Source organism: Falco cherrug, chromosome 11 (assembly GCF_023634085.1).
Source record: "Falco cherrug isolate bFalChe1 chromosome 11, bFalChe1.pri, whole genome shotgun sequence".
Lineage (NCBI taxonomy): Eukaryota > Metazoa > Chordata > Aves > Falconiformes > Falconidae > Falco > Falco cherrug.
The window spans coordinates 19,505,629-19,531,955 of NC_073707.1; the positions used below are offsets into that span (position 1 = coordinate 19,505,629).

Consider the following 26,327-nt stretch of genomic DNA (forward strand, 5'->3'; position numbering starts at 1 on the left):
GCCTGCTGCCTGCACGCTACAATAGGCACTATTTTTATTCCCTTTATGGTTGTCACAGGCAGCACAAAAGTCCTTGGGGTGGAGGCTTCCCTCCCCCGCAGTGTTATGTAGGACATTTCAGCCACTTGTCCTGGTGCCCTGCTTGTGCCTGTCCCTGCCAGCCCAGCACGCTGGGACCAGCAGGGACAGGACATGGGGTCGGTGTCCTTCAGAGAGCAAAGCCCCAGGCTTGGGCACTGCTCAGCCTGCCGTCACCAGCTGAAGGAGGCATGCATTTCTGGGGAGACAGCGCTTTTGCCCCTACCCCACCTCTGCAATGGCATTGGTCCCCGAGATGAGGTTTCCCCACCAGTCCCTCAGAGAGGCAGGGAGCAGTTGAACACCCAGGTGCTGTGGCTGCCTGGCCACGGGCCCCGCTGATCCAGACCTGCATGTGGGCTGCCACCTTGACCTCAGCCGTGAGGTGGGCTGGGGCTGCCCCCAAGTGCCCTGCTCTGGGTGGTGGGACAGGCCCACTGGGAGGTCCTGCCCTGCTGCCCCGGGGGTAAGGCCCCCGCAGCACCCTTACACTGCCTGATGTTCCCAGGAAGCTGCTGTCGGTGGGGGGTCTGGCTGCTGGTGACAGCCAGTTACTCGGAGCAGAAATTCCTCATGGGCATGAAGTGGATGGAGTGATTTTCTGCACAATTACTCCAGTTTATTCAGGGTGATAAACCAGTATTAAAGAAGGAGGAGATGAGGCATGGGAGTGATGTATCTTCCTTCTGAACCTATTCCTTGCCATATAACACAGCCTGGACATTTCCTAATGGGGCTGAAAGAAGGGGGGGACCTGCAGCATAGGGATTAGATCAAACTAGAAATAAAATTCCTGCGCTTCCTATGCTAGAGATACATGTACTGTGGTTTCAGACTTCTTAGGCTTAACAAAATTATCTCTTTCTATGTGCTTCATGCAAGTAACAGGTGAGGGAAAAGCAAAAGGTGCTGCCACGCAAAGTTTTGTTAAGGAGGAGGATGGGGAAAATGAACGTCTCCTGACAGACAGCAGTGATGCTGTGCAGTAAGTGGGAGAAGGTGCTGGGGGATGAAGGTGCAGCATGAGCAGGGATGGCAGTGCATGCAGTGCAGTGCAGCCCCTGGCAGCATCAATGCGGTGCCCTCCTGTCGCAAAGCCCCCTCCCAGTGCCGCAGATCTCCCCCCAAAGGACAGCAGACAAGGCTGTAATTCCAGCTGGCTGACACGACATCGAAGTGCTTCTCCCCGCTGCCTGCCAAGTCATGTTTTGCACGGCATGATCCTGCATCACCACATTCACATGTTCTGGTGGATTCTGAGGTGCTTCATGCATCCCTTGACATGCTGCCAGGCATGTCCCCTTGGCAGTGCAACTTCCAAGACCTGGGGCTTGCAGCACCCCTTGGAATAGTCCTGCTCCCCTCAGGGCTTCCCCGCTCCCTGTGGAGTCTCATGGCTGAAGGTATCGGGCAGGCAGTTTCATGGGGGGAGCCTGGGGTAAGATGCATAGCAGGGTGTGCTGAGGGAGAAATGTGGCTACGATTTCATCACCAACTGGATGGACACCTTGTTGGTGAGGGAGCCAAGATAAGGATGAGGAGAAGGGCTGTTAAAGACGAACCCCAGTGGCTTAGTGCTTTTGTGGCTCCAGAAGCACAAGGCATGCTCTCGGAGGCACACTGCCAGCCTCCTGCCTGGCTTTCCCACCGCTGCCTCCTCTCCCCTCCCTGGACTCTATTCGCTTTTTATTTCTCCTTCAGCCTGGATCTGCCCTGCAGCTCCTCAGAGCCTGCTCAGAGCCTCCCCTCCCTGGGGCAGCAGCTCCCTGCGCCTTGCCCTTCCCAGGAGCCTGTTGCAGTCTCTGGTGGCATGGAGCCTTGCTGCGCTCAGCAGTAGTTATTCCTCTTTGCCCTTTGATGCACTGCACTCCATCGCTTGGGACCGCTGATGGGGACAAGCCCTGGCTGATGATCAAAGTCTCCCCGCCAAAATCTGCCGCTGCAGCCTGGCTCAGTCCCTGGGATTTCCAGGTGGGAAATCCCTAGGTATTGCTCAGGGTGGTGGTACAAAGCATGGCGTGGTGACCAGTGGGAGCTGCCTGTGTGCTACTGGGACCAAAGCCAGCATGGCACAACACCCAGCTGCTGCAAACTGGGTGCAGAACAGAAAAAGCGTTGCTCAGAAAAATCAGAAGCCACTGCAGCCAAACCCAGCCACTGGACAAACTCCAAATATGTCAATATGTTACTGGTGTCTACCAGGCGAACTGGCCAGGAACAGCGCGCTTGGCACTTGGTTGTTTGCGGGCACGGGCCGCTTGCCGAGGCTGGCTGCCTCTGTGCAAACCTGGCCGTGCTGCAGGCGGTTGCAGGGGCATCGGCGCTGTGCAGTTCACAGCCTTCTCCATGAAGGCCAAGTTAAACAACGACCCTGCAAAACTGTTCCACTCCCAGCACTACGTTCTAGAGCAGAGTGAGCTGCTCTAGAAACTCAATCCTTCCATATTTTTAGGAAAAGCAACCCCTTCACCCGCCTTCATGGCTGGTGCTGGGCTGGCAGAGGCCGATGCTGTAGTGCGGGTGCTGGCCCTGGCTTGCAGGCTCTGGAGCTCCTGAGCAGCAAGCACGGGGGGCAGGTGGTCCCTGTGCTTCCCAGGGAGAGGGCTCCCCAAGGCTGTCATAGGGAGCAGCACATGGTGGCTCTAGGCCAGTGGCAGAGCTGGTGGGACCCGTGGATTTGCTCACACCCTGCTCAGTATCTCATGCTTCTCCAAGGGGAGAAGCCACCTGCCTAATTAAACAGCAGTAACGAGCTTGGCATCACCAGCCATGCCTAAGCATGCTGCAAACTTCAGTGGCACTCAGAAGAGGAAATGTGCTGCCTTCTGGGTCTCTTTGCTAATATTTAGAAGGCTGACAGCTGTGCCCTGAGCCCAGTCAGTACAAGGTATAATTAGAAAAGCTGCTTGAATAGTGTTGTTGTAAAAGTGATGTTAAAATAATGGTGTGGAAGGAAAAGCTGGGGCCGTATGTTTCTGAGGTGTGCATGCTACACTAGGCACTGTGCCCAGTATGCTGCAGTGATACATTTAAGGCAGCCTCTGCTGAGAGAAATTAGCATCTTTGTGCTGTATGCAAGGTACACTCTGTTCTTTGGATGCAAGTTGAGAGTCACATTTAAAACCATCCAATAGAACATTTTCCAATTTTTATTTATCAACAAGCGTCTATGCTTATTCCTGGAGAATGAAATATTTATCTATAGGCACACGCGTGCAGAATGTGAGAGTGCCAATGTATTATTTATCACTGCTTCCCTCCTGTAGGTTATAAATAACTCACGAAGCCTGGTTGCCCAGCACAGCCTATGACCAGCTACCTAAAGCAGCGCTGGCTGCCACTGCGTGCCAGCTCCAGGCTCCTCACCCCAGGCAGAGCATCCCCTGCCTCAAGGCCCTGCCAAGGAGAGGGCTGGCAGAGGCTGGCAGTGCAGGGTGGCAATGGCCTTGCTGTCAGATGCCTCCACGCAAGTCCCGCTGGCTCTCCCCATGGTGGCTGGTGTGGGTCATGGCTCCCTGCCCGCAGAGTGGGTGACGGGACCCAGAAGCCAAAGGGAAAGCGCATGAGTGGAAGGGTCTTTGCTGTGCTCCCGTGGAGGGAGAACAGAGGGATGGGGGTGCTGGCTCTTGGATCAGCTACCAAGAAGGGAAACTGAGACAGCACCAGCCATGAGCCAAACACGGTATGCTGGGTTCTACAGAAACGGTCATCTCACTGCAGATGTCAGACAACGAGAGCTGTTGTGTTAGTAACATCCCCTCCCGATGTGAGATACATCATTTGTAATGAAGCTGAGAGCTGCAACGGAGCAAGACACGCTGTCTGGGAGGGGGGGATCGGAGCGGCAGCTGCGGGGCTGGGGCTTGGCCCAGAAGCCAGGCTGCTCCCTTTGCCTCCCCAGCCTCCGGGAGCAATGCAGTAGGCCTCATGGACACCACAGGGAGGGGGGAATCACCCAGAGCCTGTTCTGTGGTCTCCCAGGATCTGTGGGTGCAAATTGCGACCCCATGGTGCTGATCTGGGACCCTATATTTGAAAGATACTGTGTGTGAACGAGAGCAGACAGGCGTCAGACACATATAACTCTAGTTTTAATCACATTAAAAAAAATAAATTACCCTTCTGCTGAGCTTGAATAACACCTTTCTCAAGTGCTTAAGATGGACACAGATAAAACAGACGCCAGGGAGCTTTTTGCTTCCCCTGTAGAGTGACTGCAGATAAATCAGTGCTGCTGCAGGAGCCCGGCGCCCTGAGCCGGGGCAGGTTACGGAGGCTGTTCCTGTGACACTGCAGGGGACAGGTCTGGGTCTGGTGCTGAAGGAAGAAGGGGAGAGGGTCCCCTCGGCAAAGCCAGGCAGTGGCTAAGGAGCTCACGCGTCTCACAAGTGGTGCTAAAGCAGTGCACAGCTCTGACTCTGGGACAGCATGAATGAGAGCAGGGGAGAGATTACACAAGACCTAAAAAAATAGAAAGCACAGTATTAATAACTAAGAATTGCACTAAATGACTTGATAAGTGAATTATCCTCCCTGCATTACCTGCTGACAGCAGGAGCATCCCTGCCTTCTCTGCAGAGAGAGGATGGACGGATGGGAACATGGCTTTCTTGACTTGGCCCCTCCAGCACTGCAGGTCGTTTGCTCCATGCAGAAACACTTGCAAATGGTGCTCACATGGGTGAGGACTCACTTCGTTCATGGATAAATAGCAGCTGCTTGGGGAATGAGGTGCTGCAGCCACCTGGCTTTGCACAGCAACCCTCTGCAGCAGCTGCGGGCGTGGGTCTGGCTGGGGTGGCAGGAACTCCCTCAGCAGATTGTAATGGCCTTCACTGTCCTCCATCCAGGGCCAAGCAGGCAGCCCACTCCTGGCCAGGGTCAGGGCTTCTCCAGCAGCCACTGAGCACCGGGTGCAGGAGGAGCTGGGGAGGGGGGCTCGGGGGACAGCCACCCCACAGCCAGCTCAGGGAAGTGGCAGCAGTAAAAGGGCTGTGTGGAAGGCTGGGGAGGGGGCTGGAGTGGCCTCGGATCTCATTGCTGGAGCATCCCTGGCCCCACAGAGTCCAGATGGCTGTGCAGCGCAAGGCTGAGCAGGACTCGGTGACACTGAGAGGGCACCTGGTACTGCTGAGATGCTCCTGCTGAGTACTGGCATTTTCCCATCTGGAGTTGCTGCTGGAGCTCTGTCCCCTCCCAGGGCCACATCTCCAAAGAGAAATGGAAACGCTACCCTGGCAGCCCTGCATGCTGGACCTGCTCGTGGGGGCAGAGCTCCCGGGGAGGCCAAAGTGCCTGCAATGTTTGCAGGACCAGAGGTGTTTTCCTTCCATGCCAGGAGCAGAGCTGCTCGCCTGGCCAGCTGAGCAAAGCCCAACACTCATCAGACACGGGTGCTGCAGGTCCTCAAGCCAGACCCTCGGTGCCGGTGAGCCGAGGGTTGGTGTGGCCAGGTGGGAGACAGCTGCAGGGCTGCTGCAGAAAGTCAGCAGCATCCATCAGCCTCCTAAGAGCATCATCTAGCACCCAGGTATTTCTAGGCCACGGTGGTTATTGGGAAGGTATTGCAGGGCTGTGATGTACAGCATGTCTCTCAGCTGGAGGTGTACTCATCAGCTTGGGAGCAGCACACGCCAGCTGTCCTTTGGGGGCTCGCTGGCTTTTGACTTCACTCCACATCCAACCCCGGGCTCCTTCTGTGCGTTTTAGCGACGTTCACACAATTCAGGTTTCTAGGGCAAGCGAGAGCTTTCATTCCATGCTGCACTCAGCAGCTCTGCGTGAAGGTAGCCTGCAGTTAAGTAAGGTGAGAGGCTGAAAGTGGTTCAATTTTGCAACAATAGCTGAGAACAAAGTACAGATTTTACCATTTAAAACTGGGACAAAACAGAGCTGGAAAGTTTTTGTGGGGTTATTTTTTTCCATTTTCCTTTTAACACCCAATAGCCTTTTTTGAGTTGAATACAGTGTCCGTGGCCTTTGCCTCGTGATGGAGCATTCCCATTCACATCTGAATGGCAAAGCCAGGACAGGGCAGCAGCACCTGGGGAAGGAAGGAAGCAGAAGGGGAGGAGAGGGACCTCAGCGCAAGCTTGCTGTCCTGCCAGAGCTCATTCTCGTCTCTGCTGCCACATCCTCTCAGCACTATTATTTTTTTCTTCTTTTTTTGTTCTGCGCCTAGCTCATCCAGCTCACATCTGGGCCTGGAGTACATAGGAGTGACACCAAGACAAGCAGTTAATATTAATAGAGTTGGCCTGGTGGCTTTTGTTTTCCTTTCACCCAGGGATGACCTGTAGAGCATCTCTTTACCTTGCCAAAGAGTATTTTTATGTTAAACAGCTAAAAGTCATCATCACCGTAACGGTTCTTATAGCAACCCAGCACACTGAGCTCTTAAAATTTCCTCTTGCTTAATGCATCTCTTGTATGGGGGCCGTTACACTTACCTTACCCCTGGGAATATGGGAAAGCCCTGGAGCTGAGCCAGCTCCTCTCTTAGCTGCCCCCCACACACACAATGGGAGAAGAGGGCTCACCCATGCCTGCCGAGGGCACCTGGAGAGCAAAGCAGGTGCGATCACCCTCATCTCAATACCCACTACTACGTTCCTTATGGATGCCATACGGTTCATAACAGCCTTGGAATCATTTCCCTCCTTACAGTCTGAATTTCAAATCACCCCACAGCCTCCTCCTGAAAACCTGCCAAGCTGAAGCCGCTGCAGGTCACGTTGTGCAATTTGCTGTTGCAAGACAAAGAAGACAAGTTCTTCTTTTTCACAATTACCAAACCACTTCATCAAGCAATTTCCCTGCTTCTGCGCTTCAGTTTCAGTTAACAGTATTCCTCGGGGAGGGAAAGTCTAACTGCACCTCCGAGTGCTGGTTCTGCTGTTCCAGAGATTGTGAAAAGTTGCTTAAGTGCCGTAACTTCCAGCAGCAGCTTCTCCGTGCCTTGCACTCACTAGAGCCGAGCCCGGGCCCCTGCTGGGACTGCAGGTAGACACTGGCCGGGGGGGCCACACAGCCTCACCCCCAGCCCTCCAGCTTTTATTTGCCTTTCCACAGGGTTCAACCCCATCTGCCTGTCTCAGTGTGGCTCTTGTCGGGGTCTCTGCTCTTGCATGCGAAAGTCCTGGTGCTGATGAAATGGCTGCTGCCAGGGGTCCCAGCGCAGCCCCAGGGGCTTGGCACCAGCCCGGGAGGGGGAATGTCACTCCTCTTCAGGGCGGGGGGGCTGTCCCTGTGGCACACAGCCGTTACCGGGGGGAACCACAAGCCTCCGTATGAAGCAACTCTCTGCAGCGGCTACTCACGTCCTGGGGCATCCCCACCACCCCGTGCACGGCTCCCCACACTGCAGCAGGCACCGATGCCGGTGGTGAAGCTCAGCCGCACCAAACCAGGGGACGCTGGTGTCCTCCCCATCGCCCCACAGCAGGAGCTGGCACTGGGGCTGTTGAGGCTGGCAGGTGCTCCCAGGAGGGCCGCGGCTGTCCCAGGAGCAGGCGGGCCAGCCCACCACCACCAGCTTGTAGGACCGAGCCATGCCGAGCTGCGGGATCTGTGTCTCCGCTGCTGCCTTTCCCACGCTTCAGGACTGCCCCGCTGGTGCTTCCCCAGGGATGGGGCCAGCATCGGGGCCAGGCATGGGGACTGAGGGCCAGGACCCCCCATATCAGCTCCTCTGCAGTGCAAGGGCAGCACCCCCATTCTGCGGAGGGCAGGACCCTGGCTCTGGGCTGGCTGCAGCTCACTGCCAGCCCCTTGAAGCCCCCGCAGCCCCCAGGAGCCCCCAGGGGTGCTTTGCTCCGATGCCTCCAAACTTCCTGCGTTTGTTTCACTTGAGTTATTTGGGGGACATAGGGTGGTGTTATGTCTTCAGCTCAGCCTCTATTTAGAGAGGGATAATGCCGTTGTGGGGGAGGACAATGAGAATATTACATGCCTAAAATTCTGTCTCTCACTGTTTTGACTAATTTCTTCTTTTTTTTTTTTTTTTCTTCTTTTTTTACAAACGGGTATTTCCTTGGAAAACTACAGTGAGATGTGATGGGCCCCGGGGGAGAGGGGTAAAGTGTGAGTCCAGCCCACCGAGATGAGCCCAAAAGGATCCCTGCTTTAGTCCCACTGCAGGTGGGTGAATCCTGCCCGCTGGCTGTGCAGGGGCAGAGCAGAGGAACGGCAGGTTAGGGCAGAGCATCAGTGGCCAGCGCAGGGGCAGACCTGCCCAGGGGACCTTGCTGCAGAGGACAACACCCCCACCCCATCCCCCGCCACTTTCCCAAGGCTATGTTTAGCTTCTGGCTTGCTCAGGGAACCCATATGAGCACCTGGGACGTCTTAATGTCATTGTCCCACCACAGCTGGCTTTAAGGGACATTTTCCCCCTGCAGGATATAACTAATTGGACCTGACACCAGGGAGAGCCATGCTGGCTCCTGAAATAGCTTTCTGCACAGCGTTACTCACAAGGTGCCGTGGGGAAACGTGGGTGTAAGTGCCCACAGAGCTGCTTCCACAGGCGCTGGAATGCTGCGAGGTCACGGAGTGTACCTGAGCTCAGGTCATGTCTCCACTCCTGGCAGCCCAAACTGTGGAGCAGAACTACCGACCGCCTATGGCCTGGCTGAGGAACCCTGGTCTGGGTTAACCTAGGGGTGCAGTAAGGACTCTCGGTCTTTCTAGCACTGTGCAGAGGTCCTTGCAAAACCCTTGTCCACAGCAGTCCTTGCTTTTCTGCCTCGCTTGCCAGGAGTAGCCTGGAGGGTCTTGTTTCCTTGGCGTTTCTCCCTTCACTAACAGCAGTGAAAGCCGGGCACAAGCAGTGGGTTCAGCTCCCTTCAAAGCAGCAGTAACTGAAAGGTCTCTGTGGGGTTGGGCTGGGAGTCCACAAAGGGAGAAGGCAGATCTTCCTGTGGCCTTTCAGGAAGGTCCTGCCAGGTCCAGCAGATCCTGGTGGACCTTAGGGTCTCCTGCACAGCTCTACCAGTGCTGCATGCTCTGCTAGAAATCTGCTGAGACCTCGCTCCAGCCAGCGCTAGAGCCAGAGTTATTTTACAGCGAAGTCACGTGTGTGGGATAACTGCTGTACTGGTGTGTATGGAGTAACCACTGTACTGGTGTCAGGGGTATAACTGCTGTACTGGTGCAGGGACTCTCCTCCTTGCCATGCAGAGCCTTTGCATTACAAGGCACTCTAAAGCCTGGACATTGCTTAAGAAAGTAAAATTAGATCAGAGCAGCGCTAAAGATAAGCAGCTCAGTTCTCATCCTGCAACTTGCCAGAGCAGTGTGGCAGGTGGGAGGCAGGATGGGACACAGTGTCACTTGCAGGGACAGTGGCAGACTGCCCCAGGTGAGCCTGAGCTCATAGACCTGCCCCAGCCTTGCACTGATCAGGGCTGGATGTGCGGAGGTATTGGGGATGCTGGGGGCATGCAGGACATGGACACAGGATGTTGCTGCTGCTGAGCCAGGGCAGAGCAGGGCAGGGACCTGTGTGTCATTCCTGTACTGGGGATCCCTCCAGGTGCGTCAGGCTACATCCCACATGAAAACAGATGGTAGGACAGAGAAGGGCTTCCCAACACCCTGGCCACTCTTCATGCGTCTGTGCATGATGGAGATGCAGCACATACCCTGCTCGCTGGCTGCATGCTCCCCTTGCTCATTTGCCTCCTGGCCACAGTGCCTGTTGCTGCTGGGGCCCTGGCAAGCTGCCTTCCATGCAGGCTCTCCTGGGACCCCAGAGAAGGTGGTGGGCAGGGCACTGACCCTAAGACCTGCCCCTGCTGCTGGGAAGCCTCCATTTCCTTCCAGGTGGGCAAAGGCAGAAGCAGGCTGCAGAGCAAACACCGTCCCGTCCGTATTCAGAAGTCATCATTGCTAACGCTCAGCTTTACTTTGCTATTGCCAATGAATGTTCCTGGCAGTAGCTGCCTGGGGCTGGCTCTCCGCTTGCACTGGTTTCATCTCCTGGGCCACTGCAGACATGGATGGAGCCACCCTGGGTGTCAGCAACCACAGTGTACACAGGCAGAGAGAGCGCAGGTCTCCCCGCTCAGAAGCAAGTATTTCTAGACTACTCTCCTCCACTTTCAGGAGAAGAGAAGATGTTTTTGTGCCAAAGCAGGCTGCTCTCGGACAATCCCATTGCTGATACTGGAGCTGAAGTTAAAATCCCTGTGCCAGGCAGAGGGGAATGAGGCTTCCCAATGCCCAGAACAAGGCTCTGGGGAAATACCACATCCTTACCTACTGGCTGCCTCGCCATCTCCGTGGAACTGTTTCAAACAGCAGAATGAGAAGTTGCTGGTAGGGAAAGCAGGCAGCTGCATTCACGTTTGGCTCTATTGTTTCATAATTATTAGTGGAGAGACTGAAAATGTAATTATGATAATTAAGCTAAATCGCAATCTTCCTACAGGAGCTACGGAATTATTTATATCAACTTTTCATCCTAATTCCCTTAACTGTTCCCTGCCCAGAGGAGGAGGAGCCCTCACTACTCCAGGCTGCCCACACTGTGTGCCAGCACAGGCAATCCTCGCCGGCACTTGCTGAAACAGCAGTGAGTGGCAGCTCTTACTCAGCATGAAACTGGGGTGGGAAAAGAGCCTGTGAGAGACAGAGGCCCTGAGGGCTGGAGCGCTCCAGGGGCCAGGAACCACAGCAAGAGCAGGGAGCTAGAAGGGAGCATGCAGAGCTGGGAAAGGCAGCACCCAGCTCCCTGCAGAGCTGGCTGGAAAGGGCAGAGCAATGCTGGGCAGATGCTTAGCAGGAGGTGGCTGCAAGGGCTGGATTCAGGCACTGCATCTCGCCTCCTGTCCCTTGGGGCTGAGCATGTACCTGCCACCATGATTTTGGAGCTGGAGTGAGCACAGAGCTCAGTGCAGCAGGACTCAAGGGCTAAGGCATGCCCAGGCCAGCCTGCTGCAGAGCCCGGCTCTGCGCACAGACCAAGCAGCAGCGGCTTCGGTGCTGTCACTCAGCCAGCTCCCTCCAGGAACGCTGTCAGCTCTAATTAATGTCACAGTTTAGCTTGCTCATGCATCTGAGCAGACTGTGCAACTTCACAGTGCCGTGGGAAGAGTGATGAATCCAATCCCAGAGCCTTTTCCTTGCATCCCTTGGGGTCTGCAGAGCGCCTGCGCTAGAGCAGCAGGGATTTCCAGACCTGGATGTGACGCCCAGTGTGTCACCCCTCTATGTGGGGTGGCAGCAGGACCAGCTGCAAGACGCAGGCTGCCCAGCTGCCCCCCATTTCGGAGCAGTGGAGCATGGGAGGACTCCATAGGCACAGCCCTTTGCTGGGGCCAGTTATGCAGGGGAGAGCTCATGTCCTTCCCACGGAACTGAGGACATGTTTGGGGCATGGGGATGGACGATGGGGCAGAGCTGAAGGCTAATAGCATGAAAGCCCAGGTGCCTGCAGCAAGCAGCCCCTGCCCTTCAGCAGTCCTGGGCTATCCTGTCCCAGACCTTGCCCAGCTCCTGCCAACAACGGGGCTTGGTTTAAGCCCACAGATGGGAGCTGGGCTCTGGCTTACTGAGGCTGAGCACGCAGAGCGTCTCCCAGCTTGAGAAAAAGCATTTTGCAGCCTTTCGCCTGCCTCCACCCCTCAGCAGCAGCATGGAGCGCAGTGACCAAGGCCGGATCCTGGAGGGTGCTGGGCAGCTGCAGCCTGGAGCTCAGCTCCTTGCAGAGCCACCATGTCGTGCCGAGGGCAGAATTGGGCCTATGCCCTTCATTATATAACTGTTTCTCTGAGTGTTTTCATAGCACTCAGCCCTCCCACTGGGCAGAGCCCCCACCGGCAAGGGGAATGTCATGTTTTCTTGAATGCACAGCTTTGATTTCATGCCGGGTCTTAGCAGTGGCCAATTCCACCGCCCCCAGCTCATGCACCTTGCAGGGCATTAACCAAGATGCAGCCCCCCATGACCCACCAGCCCACGAGCTGGAGGTGTCACCTTGCCTGGCGTCGGTGATGGAGCTGTGGGGAGAAGCAGAACCCCAGAGGCCAGGCCAGGCCAGTTCATCTGCAGACCTCAAAGAGCCCCACAGATGAACTGACCTGGCCTGGCCTCTGGGACCCCACGCTGTCTGTGCCCTGCCCTGGCTGCCTGCCCTCGCATTCCTGTCCCTGCACATCATCTCCCTCCAACTGCTGGGGAAAATAGCCCCCGCTGCTACCAGCAGCTGGGATGAGGAGGGGGAGCTGCCTTCATGGCACGTGAGCTCTGCAGGAGCTGGGGCTGTTGCTGGCTTTGGAAGTGCAGGGGTTTTTCCTCTTGGCTCCAGGAGAAGCAGGAGGTGAGGCACTGCTTGCAGCACTGTAGGTTTTTTCCATCACCAATGGGACCCTAGCCACCCTTGCCCAAGAAAACCAGGGGCTGTGCAGCGCTGTCACCCACACGCCCTTGAGTAGTTTGAAGGAAGGAGACCTGCCCTGTGCTTCCTTTGCAGGCTGAAAGTTGGGGATTTTCCCCTCTAAGTAATGGAGGGTTTAGTGTGATGGCAAAGTGACTGGGTAATGGGACAGTTGTGGTGTCTTAGGGATGACTAAGCAGTGGGACAGGTCAGCTGCTCTTCTCCAACACACAGCCAAGGAGGAAATCCTGATGCCTTCCTGCTTCCCCGTGACAGTCGCAGCATTTGTGCTGAAGGTGACTCAGAGTGGCCCCAGGGGCTGGAGCTGTACTTGATACTGGGTATTGCCTGTAGACCCCAAAAAGCAAGAGGTTTTCACCACTGACCTGGTGACATGCAACCAGACCTCGCACCTGGGAGTCCAGAGCAGCCCCTCGGCCAGCAGTTCTTGCAGCATCACCCCTAGCCAGGGAAACTGGATTTGCCTCATGCAGGGCATGTCACCAAACTGAACTGCAAATAATTCAGGATCTAAATCAGTACTGCAGTCTGGGACAAAAGTAATGTCATGACCTGGCTCACTCCACTTGACCACTGGATAATTTTTTCTCATTGAAGACGATTATTTTTTCCTGTTGTGGATGAGGAGGATGTGAGGATGGGAGAAGGGCATGCTAAGGGCAGAGAAAAACAAGCTGCATATGGGATCCTGCAGACACTTCCACATTTGTGTGGCCCCCCTTAGCCTTATCACTTATGTGCAGGAGCAAGTCTGTAGTACACCAGCAAATACACAAAGTTAACAAAGAGTGTTAGCAACAAGTGCTCTTTTTCCCTTAATCTCTTCATGTTCTGGGAATCATTGTTGTTGCCTGAAATAGCCACATGCTCTGTTTAGATGTAACACGTTCTGGAAATCTCAGGCACCTGGTGCAGTACCTAAGTTGACTTGCCAAAGCATCAGCCTCATGTGCCGAATTCAGAGCAGCAGCCAAAGCCTGCAGAGCAGGATCATTGCCTTTCCTGCTGTTGTATCATTTGCTGTGGGTACTTTCTGGCCATTTCATCACATGCTGTCTGCTAGGTCAAAGCTGTGTGGAGCTCAGTGTTGAACCTTGCCATGCTGGAAACCTCCAAGGGCTGCCTGAGCCCAGGCGGGAGCATGGCCCACCGAGCCCCTGCTGATATGTCAGTGAGCAGGGCAGTGATCTGTACCGGGGGCAGATAGCAATGCTTAACTTCTAATTCTGCAAACATCTGTTCCCACATTTGACTTCTACCCACACAGTCCAAGCCTAGCTGGCCAGCAATCAGATTGCCTTTGCTCTCCCTTTGCAGGTCCATCCCTGGGAAAGCGGGGGTGGGATGGGGCTGCTGGCTGGTGGGGAACAGAGTTTCAGAGGCTGCGCTGCTCTTCGTGCATCCCACATACCTCAGCTGCGCCCGGGGCTGATTCACCATTCCCAGCCGTACAGCTGATTTAGTGCTGATGGATGGAGCCTGATCAATGGGGCAACGTGCATCTCTGAGCAGGGGCTGTGCCTTGCTCGGTGGGACACTGCACCTCATCTGTGGCGAGCAGCCCTGGCACAGGGGCTGGCATCAGCCCCAGTGCTGAGCAGAGACCATGGAACAGTTTGTCCTCTACTGATGGGAGCAGTGCCTGGGACAGGAATGGTTTCACAGTGATCGGCAGAACCTGCATCTCCCACAGAGGCCTTCCCGAAAACCCTGAGTTTCTCCTGGGCTGCCTCCCCATCAGCCGGCAGCAGGTTTTTCAGCTTGCCAAGAAGCTACTTGTTCCAAAGGAAAATCATTAGCAGCTCAGCCCTTTACTCAAACCTATTGCAGAGAAGGTCTCACTGTCCTCTCCTTTTCCTAGGGAGATGCTCCTTCAGACTTGCTGTGTAGAAAATATAATGGCTTTTTTCTCCTCACCTGCACTTGTTCTCATTTGCAGGCCCATGCATGCTGCTACAGGGAGGGCACAGCAGCTGATTTCTACCCCACCCCCACCCCCCACCCCCCGTGGTCCTGGTACCAAAATATCCCAGGTACAAAGGGATGTGGACCCTACATTTACAGCTGATGATCTGTACAAGCCTCTAAGAAAACTACACAGTAGCCCTGCTAATGGCTTCAAGGGAAAATGCTTCAGGCCCTGGCTGCTGCTAGTGCAGCTCAGGGAATTGGGCTTTCAGTTCTGGCATGCGATAAAAACCTTTCTTTACTGTTGCAGGCACGATGGCCCTTCTGGAGAGAGGAAAGGCACTGACTGAGCTAATGCCTTTAACCACCCTTAGGCACACACAGAGGATGCAAAGCAAGCACCGCTTTGTCATTCAGGAGCTGGGGTTAGCTCAAACCGGGCTGTGAACTCCCCAGTGCGCCCCGCTCTCGGGGTACTGCATCACTGCCCTGCTCCAGGCGCTACCTGCTCCCTCCACCCCAGGAGAGAGCAAGCAGTGGCAGAGCCCTGGGCGCAGACCTGGAGCACTTGTGATCTCCAGGGCACTGAAGGCCCCCGGCTGCAGGCAAGGCAGCCTTGCAACTCCCACCCTGGGGAAAGCACTGCGGGATAAGCTTTCCCTGGTGTCTCCCTTCCCCCCGCTCATCACCTACCCCTTCCCTCCCTGGGAAAGGCAAAGGGAGCCTGGCCAGAAAAAGAGCAGCAGGGCCGGCTTTTTTCTTTTGAGAGGTGTGTCTGAGCAGTGCCAGCCTAAGCGTGCTGAAATCCAGCTGCAGCCACTGTCACCTGCTGCATCTCGCTACCCATCACAGGCTGAGCGTGACCTGGACAAGAGGGTGCCCGTCCTGAAGGGACTCCCCCCTCTCACCATTTTCTTTCCCGTGCAAACCATCCTCCCTCCTCAGACTGACTCACTGAGGCAATGGTAAAAGCTTCTTGTCGGTGTGGTGGAAGATTTTGCAATCTGTTTTAATGAGGTATTTACAAGTTTGGAGGCTGCCTCCTTGCACAAGGAGCGTGGCCTGCCCCAGCAGCTGGTTGGGCTTTTCATTGACATTCTTGCAACTCACCCAATTGCAGCACAGGCACAGTGGAAAACATTTAGACATCAGAAATGCCAGATTAATTATCTCTTAATTGATACCTCCACTTGGGGACAAATGAAACCGGAACATCTCTACTGCCCTGGGAGCCTGCCACTTACAGATTTACAGCTAAAAATACCACGGCAGTCCCATGGCTAATCAACTGCGCTGCTTACCCTGGGTGAGGTTATGAAAGTGTCTCAGGCTGGCACTGTAAGCTGCAGCGGGACCAGCGGCAGCACCCAAATACAAACGCTGCGAGGGCTGCGCGGTGCTGCCAGCACCCACAAGCTTGCTGCCAGGCAAGGGGCAGCGAGCCCCACAGCAGCCTCCGAGCTGCGCAGCCAGGTTCCTGGAGCCTAGGACCCAGCCAGGAGAGCCTCGACACGAGGCTTCGCACACGTTCCTGCCCGTCAGTAGACTGCAGAAAGAAAACCTCACCCCTGCGTCTCAGGGGACCTTAATTGCCCGGTGCATTTCCCTACAGCATAAGATTTCCAGCTGGCTCAGGAATCACGCTCAGTGCTTGGAAGGGCCTTTCTGTGCGGTGCCCTCCTGCAGCTACACCACATCCCAAGGGATCTCTCTCCAATTGCCCCCCCCCCCCCCCCCCATCTCCTTACAGGAATGCACACACAGAGAGGCCAAATCGCCACAGTGACCCATTTCTTTTAAATTACTGTCATCTTTATTTTCTTCACGTATGTGCAAACAGAGGAGATCGCAATGGTGGTGTTCTTAAAAATAACAAAATGTATTTGCATACATTTCCCTATGTACAGGTGAACAGCCACAAGTAAAGTCTTCTTTTGCACAGCAAAAGACCTAGAGCATTGAGACTGGGAACAGGACCGGGGCCCAAAAAAAGGGTCTAACTTAAAAATAATAATAATAAAAAAAAAGAATTTCACAACAGTGCAAACCTCTCGGACACGACAGCACGATGGAGTGACTTTAATGGAGAATACGGCGCTGGGGGGGGGGGGGGCCCTCTCGGATGTGAGATTTCTGACTGTAAACAAGGCGCACACCTCCCTCCCGCTGCCCTCCCCGGGGAAAGCTATTCCAGGAATTTGGCAGATCTTCAAGGGCTGAGCCGGAGGTAAACAGCCGGCGGCCGCCTCCCCTCCTCGGACCACGGTGGGCTGGGGCCCGGCTCCGGCCGCCACCGGCACCGGGAGGGGCGGTCGCTCCCCGGGATGCTGCGGGACGCGTGGGTGCGCAGGGAACCAGGGCGCCCGGGGGGGCCGTGCGATCCCGGCGGGGCCCCGGCGCGCTCCCGGAGGGGACCGTGCGATCCCGGCGGGGCCCCGGCGGCTCCGTTCGGGCCCCGCGCCCCCCCGGCGCGGCCGAGCGCTCAGCCGGTCTCGGGGTCGCCGGGGGGCGGCTGCTCGGCGCCGTTGCAGGGCGGGGCGGCGCCGTCCGGGCCGTTGCTCTCCAGGGAGGACTCGCTGCCCGTGCTCTCGCCGGAGAGCAGCCGGCGGACGCGGAGGTCGGCGCGCAGCGAGCGCAGGTCGTTGCCCAGGCTGAGCTCGCCCAGATCGCGGAGGAGCTGGCCCAGCTCCGGGCCCTCGCCGCGGCCGGCGCCGGCGCGCAGCAGCTCGCCCTCGGGCTCGCCCAGCGCCTCCAGGATGTCCTCGCAGTCGCAGTGCATGGCCCGCTCCTCCTGCTCCTCGCCCAGCAGGTCCTCCGTGATGGAGCCCAGCTTGGGCGCGCTGCGGCTCCGCTCCACCGGCGGCTTGTAGCAGCACTGCCCGTTGAGCAGCTTGCGCAGCGGCACCAGCGGGATGCTCTGCTCGCCCACCAGCTGCTGCTGCTGGTGCCGCGCGTCGTCCCGCTTCTTCAGCCGACGGAACTCGGCCAGCGCCGTGGCCGAGGTCTGGTAGAGCAGCAGGGCCATGGCCTTCGCTTTCTCGGGCTTGGAGACCAGCACGGCGTGGCAGCGCAGCATCACCGCCTTGTGCTTCAGCTCGTGGCGGTAGATCCAGGCGAAGACGCGCGGCAGGCGCGGGTCGGCCACGCAGTAGGTGACCCGGTGCAGCAGGTAGAGGTGGCCAGGCCGGCGCAGCCCCTTGTCCTCGGCGTGGGCCATGCGGATGCCCTGCGCGCTGATGGTCAGCTTCATCTTGGTGCCCTGCCGGCCCGCCTCGCTCTTGCTCCAAATCTTGCAGACGGCCAGGTCGGTGCAACCCTCGCCCTTGGACTGGATGGTGGTGGCGTTGCCCAGGTAGAGCACGGTGTACGTGGGGTCCTCGCTGGTGACGCGGAATTTCCGCCGCTTGGAGCGGAACATGCTGCCCACGCGGTGCAGGGCGCTCTCGGGGCAGGCGCGGGCCAGCGAGGTGAGCGCCGAGTAGTGCACGCTCACCGCGTACCCCTTGGGCTTGCTCTGCCGCCGCGCCTCGCCCGCCACCAGCTCCACCTTGCTCCGCTTCCAGGGCAGCATCGCCCCGCGGAGCCGCGGCTAGGCGCCGCGCCGACGGCTCCGGGCGCGGGGGGGCATGCCACGGCGGCGGCGGCTGGGCTGCCCGCCCGCCTCACATCCTTGCGGGCGGCGGGCCGCCGCGGCCGTAGATATAGGCGGGCGCCGGCGCTCCGCGGGTGCGGAGAGGGGAGGCTCCGCGCACCGAGGGCGGAGCGCCCGCTGCCCGCGGCCCGCCGAGCCGGCGGCGCGCTGCTCGCCGCCCGCCCGCCGCCGCCGCTCTGCGCCGCCCGCCGCGGCGCCCCGGCCCCGGCCCCGCCGCGCCGTGGGGCGGGCAGGGGGCGGGCAGGGGGCGGTGCCAGCCCGCCCCCCTCCTCGCTGGCTCCGGCCCCCAGCGGGGGCACCGGCCGCTGCCGCCCCGGCCGGGGGCGCGGGGGAGCGGGGCCCGGGCCGCGGTGCGCCCCCCGCCCCGCCGGCTCCCCACGGCGCGGCCCCCGGGGGCTCACGCGGGAGCCGTCCCCACCGCCAGGCGCGGCGCCGGGGTGCCACAGCGCTCGCATGCAGCAGGGGCGGGGAGAGCGGAGGGGGCAGCCGGGGGCGGGGGGAGACACACTCTGGCAGCTCGAACCCTCCCAAACTGATAAAAATTTCGGGGCCGATGCGGGAGCCCCCCCCGGGAGAGCCCAAGCCCCCGCAGCCTGCCCGGCCAGGGCGTGCCGTGGAGGCGTCCCACTCTTGCAACATCATCCTCCCTTTGATTCGGTTCGGCCGGCTCTGAGAGCCGAAGGGCCTGCGGCGCATAGAAGCTATTATGTATGAGTAATGCTTCACCCTTTATTTATATGCAGCAACCGGGTAACAAGAAGCTGTCTTGTAATTTCTTGCTGGGGTTGCTCGAGTACAGTCACGGACGTAATGAGAAAGTTGGTCTCGGTGTCGCTGCTGTAGCTTCCCGTGCCATGTATCATAGCCTCTGCCGGAAAGAACTGAAATTCCGGGGTCGCAGGGGATGGCGCTTCATCAGAGGTTGAATAAACCCTCGACAAAAGGGGAGCCGTACGTACTCGTGCGGTAAAATCTGTAAACGCCTGCTTAAATTATTTGACAAATCATTTCTAGTGTTTGGATCGATTAAACCCGGGTGTCGTTATTACCGTTACTATTATTACATTATGCCATCTAGCAGATTGCTCAGGAACTGCAAGTAACCACAGTGCGTCTAATTACTAAAAACACTTGGCCGTTTGCTTACATGTCAAAATCCCCCCTCACTGGAGGGCAGCGGCGGCAGCGCCGTCCCCTGAGGCCGCTCAGCCACCGCGGGTACCAGGGGACGTCTGCCCGCACCTGTGGCTTCCAGGGGCTGCTGGTGGGTGTGGAGCTGTAACGCGCTGCGTTTCCTGTCTTCGTCGGCTCCAGCGCAGCGCTTTCGCAGCACTAGGAAGGCCGTCACTGGCCCTGAGAAGGGAATGCATTAATGCTCCCATTTTCCTATGGGAAAAATGCAGCCAGAGAGCTGCATGGGGCGGGCGTGCATGGGTCAGCGCACACGAGCTGTTGCGTGGCTGGGGCGAGCTGGCCAGGCCCCTTGCTGTAAAGCCCAGCACCCACTGAGATGCCCCTTTGGGCTCAGTGAGCCGAGCCCCCTGCCTCTTGGGCCCAGTCCTGCTGGGAGTGCGCAGGGGGGCAGGCGAGGGGCTGAGGTCTGCCCCGGACGGCAGTGCCCGGCAGCAGCCCGCTGCAGCTGGGGAGGGGCTGCTTTCGGCCCTGCCTGGCCTGATGCAGGCTGAGTGCTGGGCACCCATTGAGACCCCCGTGGTGCTGTCACTGCAGAGGGCAGGGGGACTATGTGCCATGCTGCAGCCCGTTGCAGATAGCTCCTGCCAGCCTGTGGGACCATCCAGGGAGAGACAGACTTTGGATTGTACAGTAATTCATTTCACCTCCAAAAGCACCCAGTGTGCTTTTCCTTTGTCTCCTCTTGTCTTGCAAGGTGAAAACATGCCGCTGCTGCGCACATGAAATAAATCCAACAGCTTAGGGTAACATGTGACACCCGCACATGGTGTGGCCCTCCCACGGTGCCCACGGAGCTACCTCTCCCCTCCAGGTGTCCTGCTGAACCACTGTGCTGAGAGCCCGCAGCTCCCAGCTGGTGTCCCCAGACCCACACCTGCCCCGTGCGCGGTGGCTGCTACCTCCCTGAACAGTGCCTGGGAGCTGCAAGGCTGAGAGCAACCGCGGCTGCTCCTCCGAGACGCGTGGGCACGGCAGCCTCTCCGTGGGAGAGGGAGTTGCCTTGCCAAAGCCCTGCCTGCCTCCAGCAGTGGGCAGAGGCGGCTGTCCTGGGGCTGGGGCTGGTGGCTCTGCAGGCAGGTGTTTGCTCCAGGGGGGATGGAGCAGGCAAGGACCCACACACACCTCCCTGCAGCGCTGCCTCCAGAGGGAGGTTGATGCCAGGGGGCTGGCACTGGGACACAGACACTTCTGATCATGACTCCCACATTGCTGTTTGCAGAGCCACGCCGGGGTCTGCCAGCCCCATGAAAGTGACCCATGTTCAGGAAAGAAGACCTTAAATTTTCACTGCACAGCTCCCACAGGCTGCTGAGCCCTGTGTCTCTCCAACAGCCCTTGGGCTGTCTGCTACCCCAGCGGTGTATAAGGTGAGGAGCAGCTCGGACACCCTTGCCATCTCCAGCCCCCAGGTCAGCAGCGCTTCCATTTCTGCGTTGCCTCCTTGGGGCAGAAGTTACCTTATCAGCCACCCAGAGACCCGCTGGGGTCTCCAGGCGGTGACCAGGGAGCAGCAGCACCGCTGACATATCTGCCTCCAGGCCAGCCTGGAAGTAAAGCTGCAGGGAAGGTGTGTTGTGGTTACATCCTTGCTGAAGGATGGAAACTGTCTCAGCTCAGTTCCTCACCACGCTTGCTCCCCAGTTGGTGTGCCAAACTGTCACAGACTTCCCTGCTTCATTAAGGGGCTTCAGGACCATCTCTTTCTTGCAGCGTGGTGGCTGCTTCAGTTCTGAAGTTCAGTTCACGCACTTCAGCAACAGAAGAGCACACTGCAAATCCTGGTGGCTTGTGATGGCGATTCCCAGGCAAAATGCTGACCCCTCCTAGTCCCATGCTGGGCTGCAGTGTTTGTGTGAAGTCTGTCAGCAGGGAGCAGCCCAGTTAAGCTTGGGGCACCTGCTTAACTGCTTGAGGCTATTCCTGTGGCATTGGATGTCTGTATTTCACTGCCAGGAGAAGCTGAGGCACAATGAGAGGGGGGTCTGCCCTGTGGGGGCCAGGCATGCTGCCTGGTTCCCAGTGAACACAAGGCTCCCTCCCTGCCCGTGAGGCCAGCAGCACCCGTGCTGTGTAGGACAGGCACACTGGGGGCTTATCTGCACGGTCCTGTAGCCTGGGGGAAGCACAGCAGCCTGCTCTCCATTTATGCAATGCCCCAGCAGCTACCGAGCATCACCTGCCTGTGTGCATGCACCTGGAAAGCCTGTACGAGGCATGGGAAAGTCTGTAAGATACCATCTCTCCCCGCGGCCCAGCCTGCCGAGTGCTGGCAGCGCAGTGAGCGCTGCACTTGGCCCTTGGCAGACCCCTCCTCACTGCCTTGCTCCATCCTCCTCCTCCCCTAGCTGCTCCGGTCTGTGCTGGAGCCCGTGGTTGCACCCCACCGGGAGCCCGTAGGCTGTGGGGTGTGCACTGCCCTGCTGGGGCGCAGGCAGGCGGGCAGCTGCCCACCACCCCTGCTGGAGGGGGGTGCCCGGCTGCCCCTGCAGGATGCCCTGCTGCAGTGTGGGGAGATGCAGGGGCCTGCCCCATGGGAGAGGGTGAAACCCTGCAGAGAGAGCAGCCCTGCTGTGGGGGTGACTGTTGTGCCCAGCAGCTGGAGCTGGAGCTGATGCAGGTCTCTGGTTGGGGAGAGTAACGAGAAAAGGTGCTGGGAAAAGTTGGTATGACGAGACCAAAATACTTAATGGGATTGTATTGATTTTGTCAGTGTATGAAGACATCTCAGGCTTTCAGATAGCAACAGAGCTTGTGCCACAGCAGTCGAAGTGACACAGTCAAAGCGAAACGTTTCAAACCGGCATTTCAGTATTTTCCAAAACACAGTACTTCAGAGGCTCTGTAACTTTGCTAAATGTCAAAGTTTCAACTCTTTGTACCAAACCAGGACAAAGGAAATGCTGAACTGTCAGGATTTTCCATGAAACGGAAAGGCTGAGTGGCACCCAGACCCTGTGGGCCATTGATGGGGACAGGTGGGGCTCCACGGCCCCAGCCCTGCCAGCTGTCTGGGTCTCTCTGGCAGTGGCTGCAGATGGCTGCCTGCATCTTGCAAGACAAGTTGGTGGGGCAGGGGACAGCGTCTCCTGCTTGGGGACAAGGGTCCTTAACAGCTCTTAATGGATGCCTCATGCGCCCCTGCTGCCCTCCTGCCTCTCCAGAGGGAAGCAGCCCCTAGTCCTGCTGGCCACCCTGCCCTGGCAGGGCTTGGGGGTTGAGGCTGGGGGCACAGGTGATGCTGGGACAGTGTGAGGACTGCAGGGGGTCCACGCGGTGATGACCCTGGGTGCACCCAGGGTGATGCCAGTGCAGCTTGGGGTGCTGCAGCCCAGGGGCAGCCCTGGGGCCGGGGCTGTGCTGCTCAGCAGGGCTATGGCAGTGGTGGCACACCTCTGCCACCGTTGTTTTTCAGTCACCAAGGGCGGCACACCCTGCTTCCTGCACAGGCGGCCCCGGTGCTTCCTGCACCCATAGCTATAATTAGAAGGGCAGCCGGCAGCCAGGGGTGCATATCCCTCCCCTGGGGGTCATGGCACCCTTGGCGGGGCTCACCAGGCCAGTGGGGCTGTGCCAGCCACCTTTCTGCCTGCCATGCTGCCAGGCAAGGGACAGGGAGATGGTGTTGGGGTGGCATTCTCTGCTCGACACCCTATCCTGGGAGCTGCCACCACAGGGCCATCAGTGCCTGTGTGGAGGGGGAGCTGCTGCAGGCAGCAGCGGGCAGCAGGGATGAGCCTGCCCAGGCAGAGCCGGCACATGGGGAGCTGGAGAAATCCCCTGCCGGCTCCCTGCTCAGCGCTTTGCACCTTCAAAGAGGCAGGCAGCTCTCTCTAATTAACCTTCCCCCACCCGGCCAGGCAGGGAAGCGATTTTATCTTCATAGAGCTGGTGGAAGAAGCAGAGTCTAAAAAACTCGCCCGAGGGCCCCGGCAGGGTCTGTGCCTTCTCAGGGCTCAGCCTTAGCCAGGCAGCCCTGCTTCAGAGCCTCCCCAGGGTGCAGCTCTTCTTAGAGGGGACTGAGACCTTCACCAAAAGATGGGGGAGCTTGTGGAGCAGGCTCCCCTTTTCCTTCGGTGTCAGCATGCTTCTGAGTACGGCTGGAAAGAAGGGGGTTCGAGCAGCTGCAGTTGTGCACAGAGCAAAATTGTCTTGGTGTTCTTGCAGGGGTGCTGTGGCAGGGTTTCTTAATGGGTCTGCTTGTCAGGCTGAGGCTGGCAGTACCGCTGAATCGAGCATTATGAGCCTACATGAATAATGAATAGCTGTCACATGAATATTTTAGAGACACAGTCCTGAGATCTCCCAGTGCTGCCTTAGAGGAAAATGGAGGAAAAGTTGTCCAGAAAGAACAATGTTTCCTTTAGGCAAAAATGCACGGGTGTCGTTGGCTTTTGAAAAAGAGCTGCTGCTGCTAAATAATTCTCAGGATTTGCATCAAAAACTGGAACAGTGGTTTGGCTCCAAGGCAGAAGAAGTTGGGAGGGAAGCCAGCCCTTTTGACACAAGTCAATGATTACAGTGTGCTAGAAGGACAGCAGACTTTGCTTCATCTTATGCAATGGTTTTGCAAGAAGTCGCAAAGACACAGCCACTCTCCAAATAGCTGGCAGTGCTGGACACTCAGTTAACGCACTTCAAAGGAGCAGCGGGAGATTTGGGGATGCACAGGAGGTGCTTGCTGTCTCGTGACAGCATTGCACTCCAGCTTGAGCACTGCTGTCAAGGAGCTGAGTTGAAAAAAAAGGCCCAGCTGTGAGACATGCTCATTCTACATGCCGTGGTAGCTGCTGCATCATATGGGAGTGGGCTGCAAATCAACAGGTTTATTGGACTTTGCAGCAGCATGCCCCTCTCCTCCACGCTCTCTGCACTCTTGGCATGCAGACACAGGTGCCAAATCACCCCTGTACAGCTCTTGTGACAACATCTCTTCCTCTGTGGCCCTTTTCACAGCATGTGATTAGTCCACTCGTAAATGTCTTTTAGGGGAAGCAGTTATCGTGTTCAGGTAAAACCATATGAAGCCCATCTCAGTCAGGTGGGCGCAGCAGAGCCGTAAGAGTGGGCTGAGAAACACGGCAATCAGGAGTAGGTAGTTAAGACTAGCTGAGACTCTGATGTCTCTGCTTGGATCACCCAGTCTGTATCTTCTTCAGCAATGCTCTGCTCAAGGCGATCCTTGCTGTGCTGCTGGCGTCAGCAGACAGAAGTAATTCCTTAGTGTTTATGAAGTGCCCAGAAGTGTAGCAGTTGCAAGAATGAGGGCAACTTGGGCATTTCTTTGGGAGCTCCCACAGAGGGGGCAGAAGATATCTGCAGTGACTGTCCCCGGAGTGCTTCTGTCTGGAAGTGGGAAATAGTGTGGGGAAAAAAGAGCAACGTATGGGAAAAACATCCCAGTCAAAATGCATAGATCTTTGCTCTTCAGGCTACCCCCAAACCTCACCTCCCCCAGGATGCACAGAGGGTTGCAGGCAGCAGGAGCAAGCCTGAGCCAGCCAGCCTGAGTGCCAGCACTTCTGCCCGTCCCCAAGTGTCTCTGTTTCCAGCTCACACCGCCGGCCACAGCTGCCCATGTCCCATGGAGGTCCATCAAGCTCTACGCTCTGTACTGGTGGCTGTGCCACCGGCCAAGGACCCTGGCGGTGCCGAGGCCAGGCTGCTGGGGCTGCGCCAGTGGGGTTATTAAAACATTTTGCTTCTGGTGGGGCAGCCTGGGAACAGCATTGCACGTGCCTCAGCTGTGGGGTTAGAAGTGCTGCCAGACCCAGGGCATGCAGAAAGGCTGGGCTGGCTGGCTGCTCTGGCTGATGATTATGCAGTGTAGAAGGAAGGTAATTTTTAACTGAAGTACAAAAGAAATGTAATAATGAGCACTTACATTACTGCCTCGGTGCCCACATAAAGACCTGAGATGTTTTTATTAAAGATGACTTGAGTAAAAATGAATTTACTAAATCGCTGCATGCAGTCTGCAGCCCACCAGCCTTCCACAGAAGCACCTTGCGTAAATGAAAAGGTGAACGCTGAGTCCCCTTTCATCTGTCTTATTTGCCTTTAGGAAGCAAAGGAAGGGCCGGGCCGGGCTGGCAGTGGTGGCAGAGCCTGGGATGGGCATGGCAAGGGTTCAGACGTACTTGGGAAATTTATGCCGTACGGTTGCCGGCTTTGAAAAGGAGAAGAAAGACAGAATTGCGTCTTCCTAATGAGTGTTTATCATGGGCAGGCATCACGTAGTGCTGAGCATGAGAAAAGACCACTCCTGCCCATGGGGTTTTGCATGCTGCCAGTGCTGCTGGCCACCAGCACCTCAAGTTAAGCTTTGCCTGCCTGTGTAGGCAGTACCTGTGTTTTCCAGGGATTAGCCAGGTTATTCTCTGATTACAACTGATACACATTACAGAGTTATAGTCAAAAATGTCTGGCCTCGACTCAACACCCATAAAGGATAAATGGTTCATAAATCAGTTCGCTGTGCAAGAACAGGTCGGGTTGTTTATTAATTTAACCTTCTCTCCCATCTTGACCTGGACCGGCTGCAGTGGCTGCTGCCAAAACCCGTTGGATGGTTCCCTGGCTGGGTGCTCAGCGTCCTCCATCCTGCAGGGATGCCTGGACCCTGGCTAGATTTTGGCAGCTGCCTCATAGCACACCTTCCACCGCCGCATCCAAGATCCCTCTGTCGCTGTCATTCCTCGCATGCAGCACTCGCTCTGTCGGGATGATGGAGACCGGGGACGGGGATCCCGCGCTCGGCGGGGTTTGTTGCAGGGCACGGGGCAACCGCAGCCCTGAGAGCCCGTGGCTTTCCCTGGAGGGACACACAAACCCCTGCCCCCATCACCAGCTGCCGGGACAGGGTTTCGCACGCCTCGCTGCCGGGGTTGGCTGTGTCCCGGAGATAGCATCTGTGCCAGGCCGAGCCGAGCGAAACCGGCCCCACCACCAGCACCACCGTGGGCTCCGTCGGGCCCGGCCGCTGCCCCTCTGCCAGGCCGCCTGCGCAGCCTGGGCCTGGGGCGCTGGCCGACGTGCCCTGGGCTTGGCTAGGGCCTGGTGGCGGGGCTGGCGGGGCTGCGGGACTGAGGGTTAGAG

The 26,327-nt window shown here is 57.5% G+C and overlaps 1 protein-coding gene across 1 annotated transcript; it reads right to left on the minus strand.

Moving 5' to 3' along the window:
• Positions 1–16,176: 16,176 nt before the first annotated feature.
• Positions 16,177–18,203, minus strand: FAM43A (family with sequence similarity 43 member A). Its single transcript, XM_055724021.1, has one exon. The coding sequence runs from the start codon at positions 17,955–17,957 to the stop codon at positions 16,869–16,871; it is 1,089 nt and encodes a 362-aa protein (XP_055579996.1). The 5' UTR covers positions 17,958–18,203; the 3' UTR covers positions 16,177–16,868.
• Positions 18,204–26,327: the final 8,124 nt, after the last annotated feature.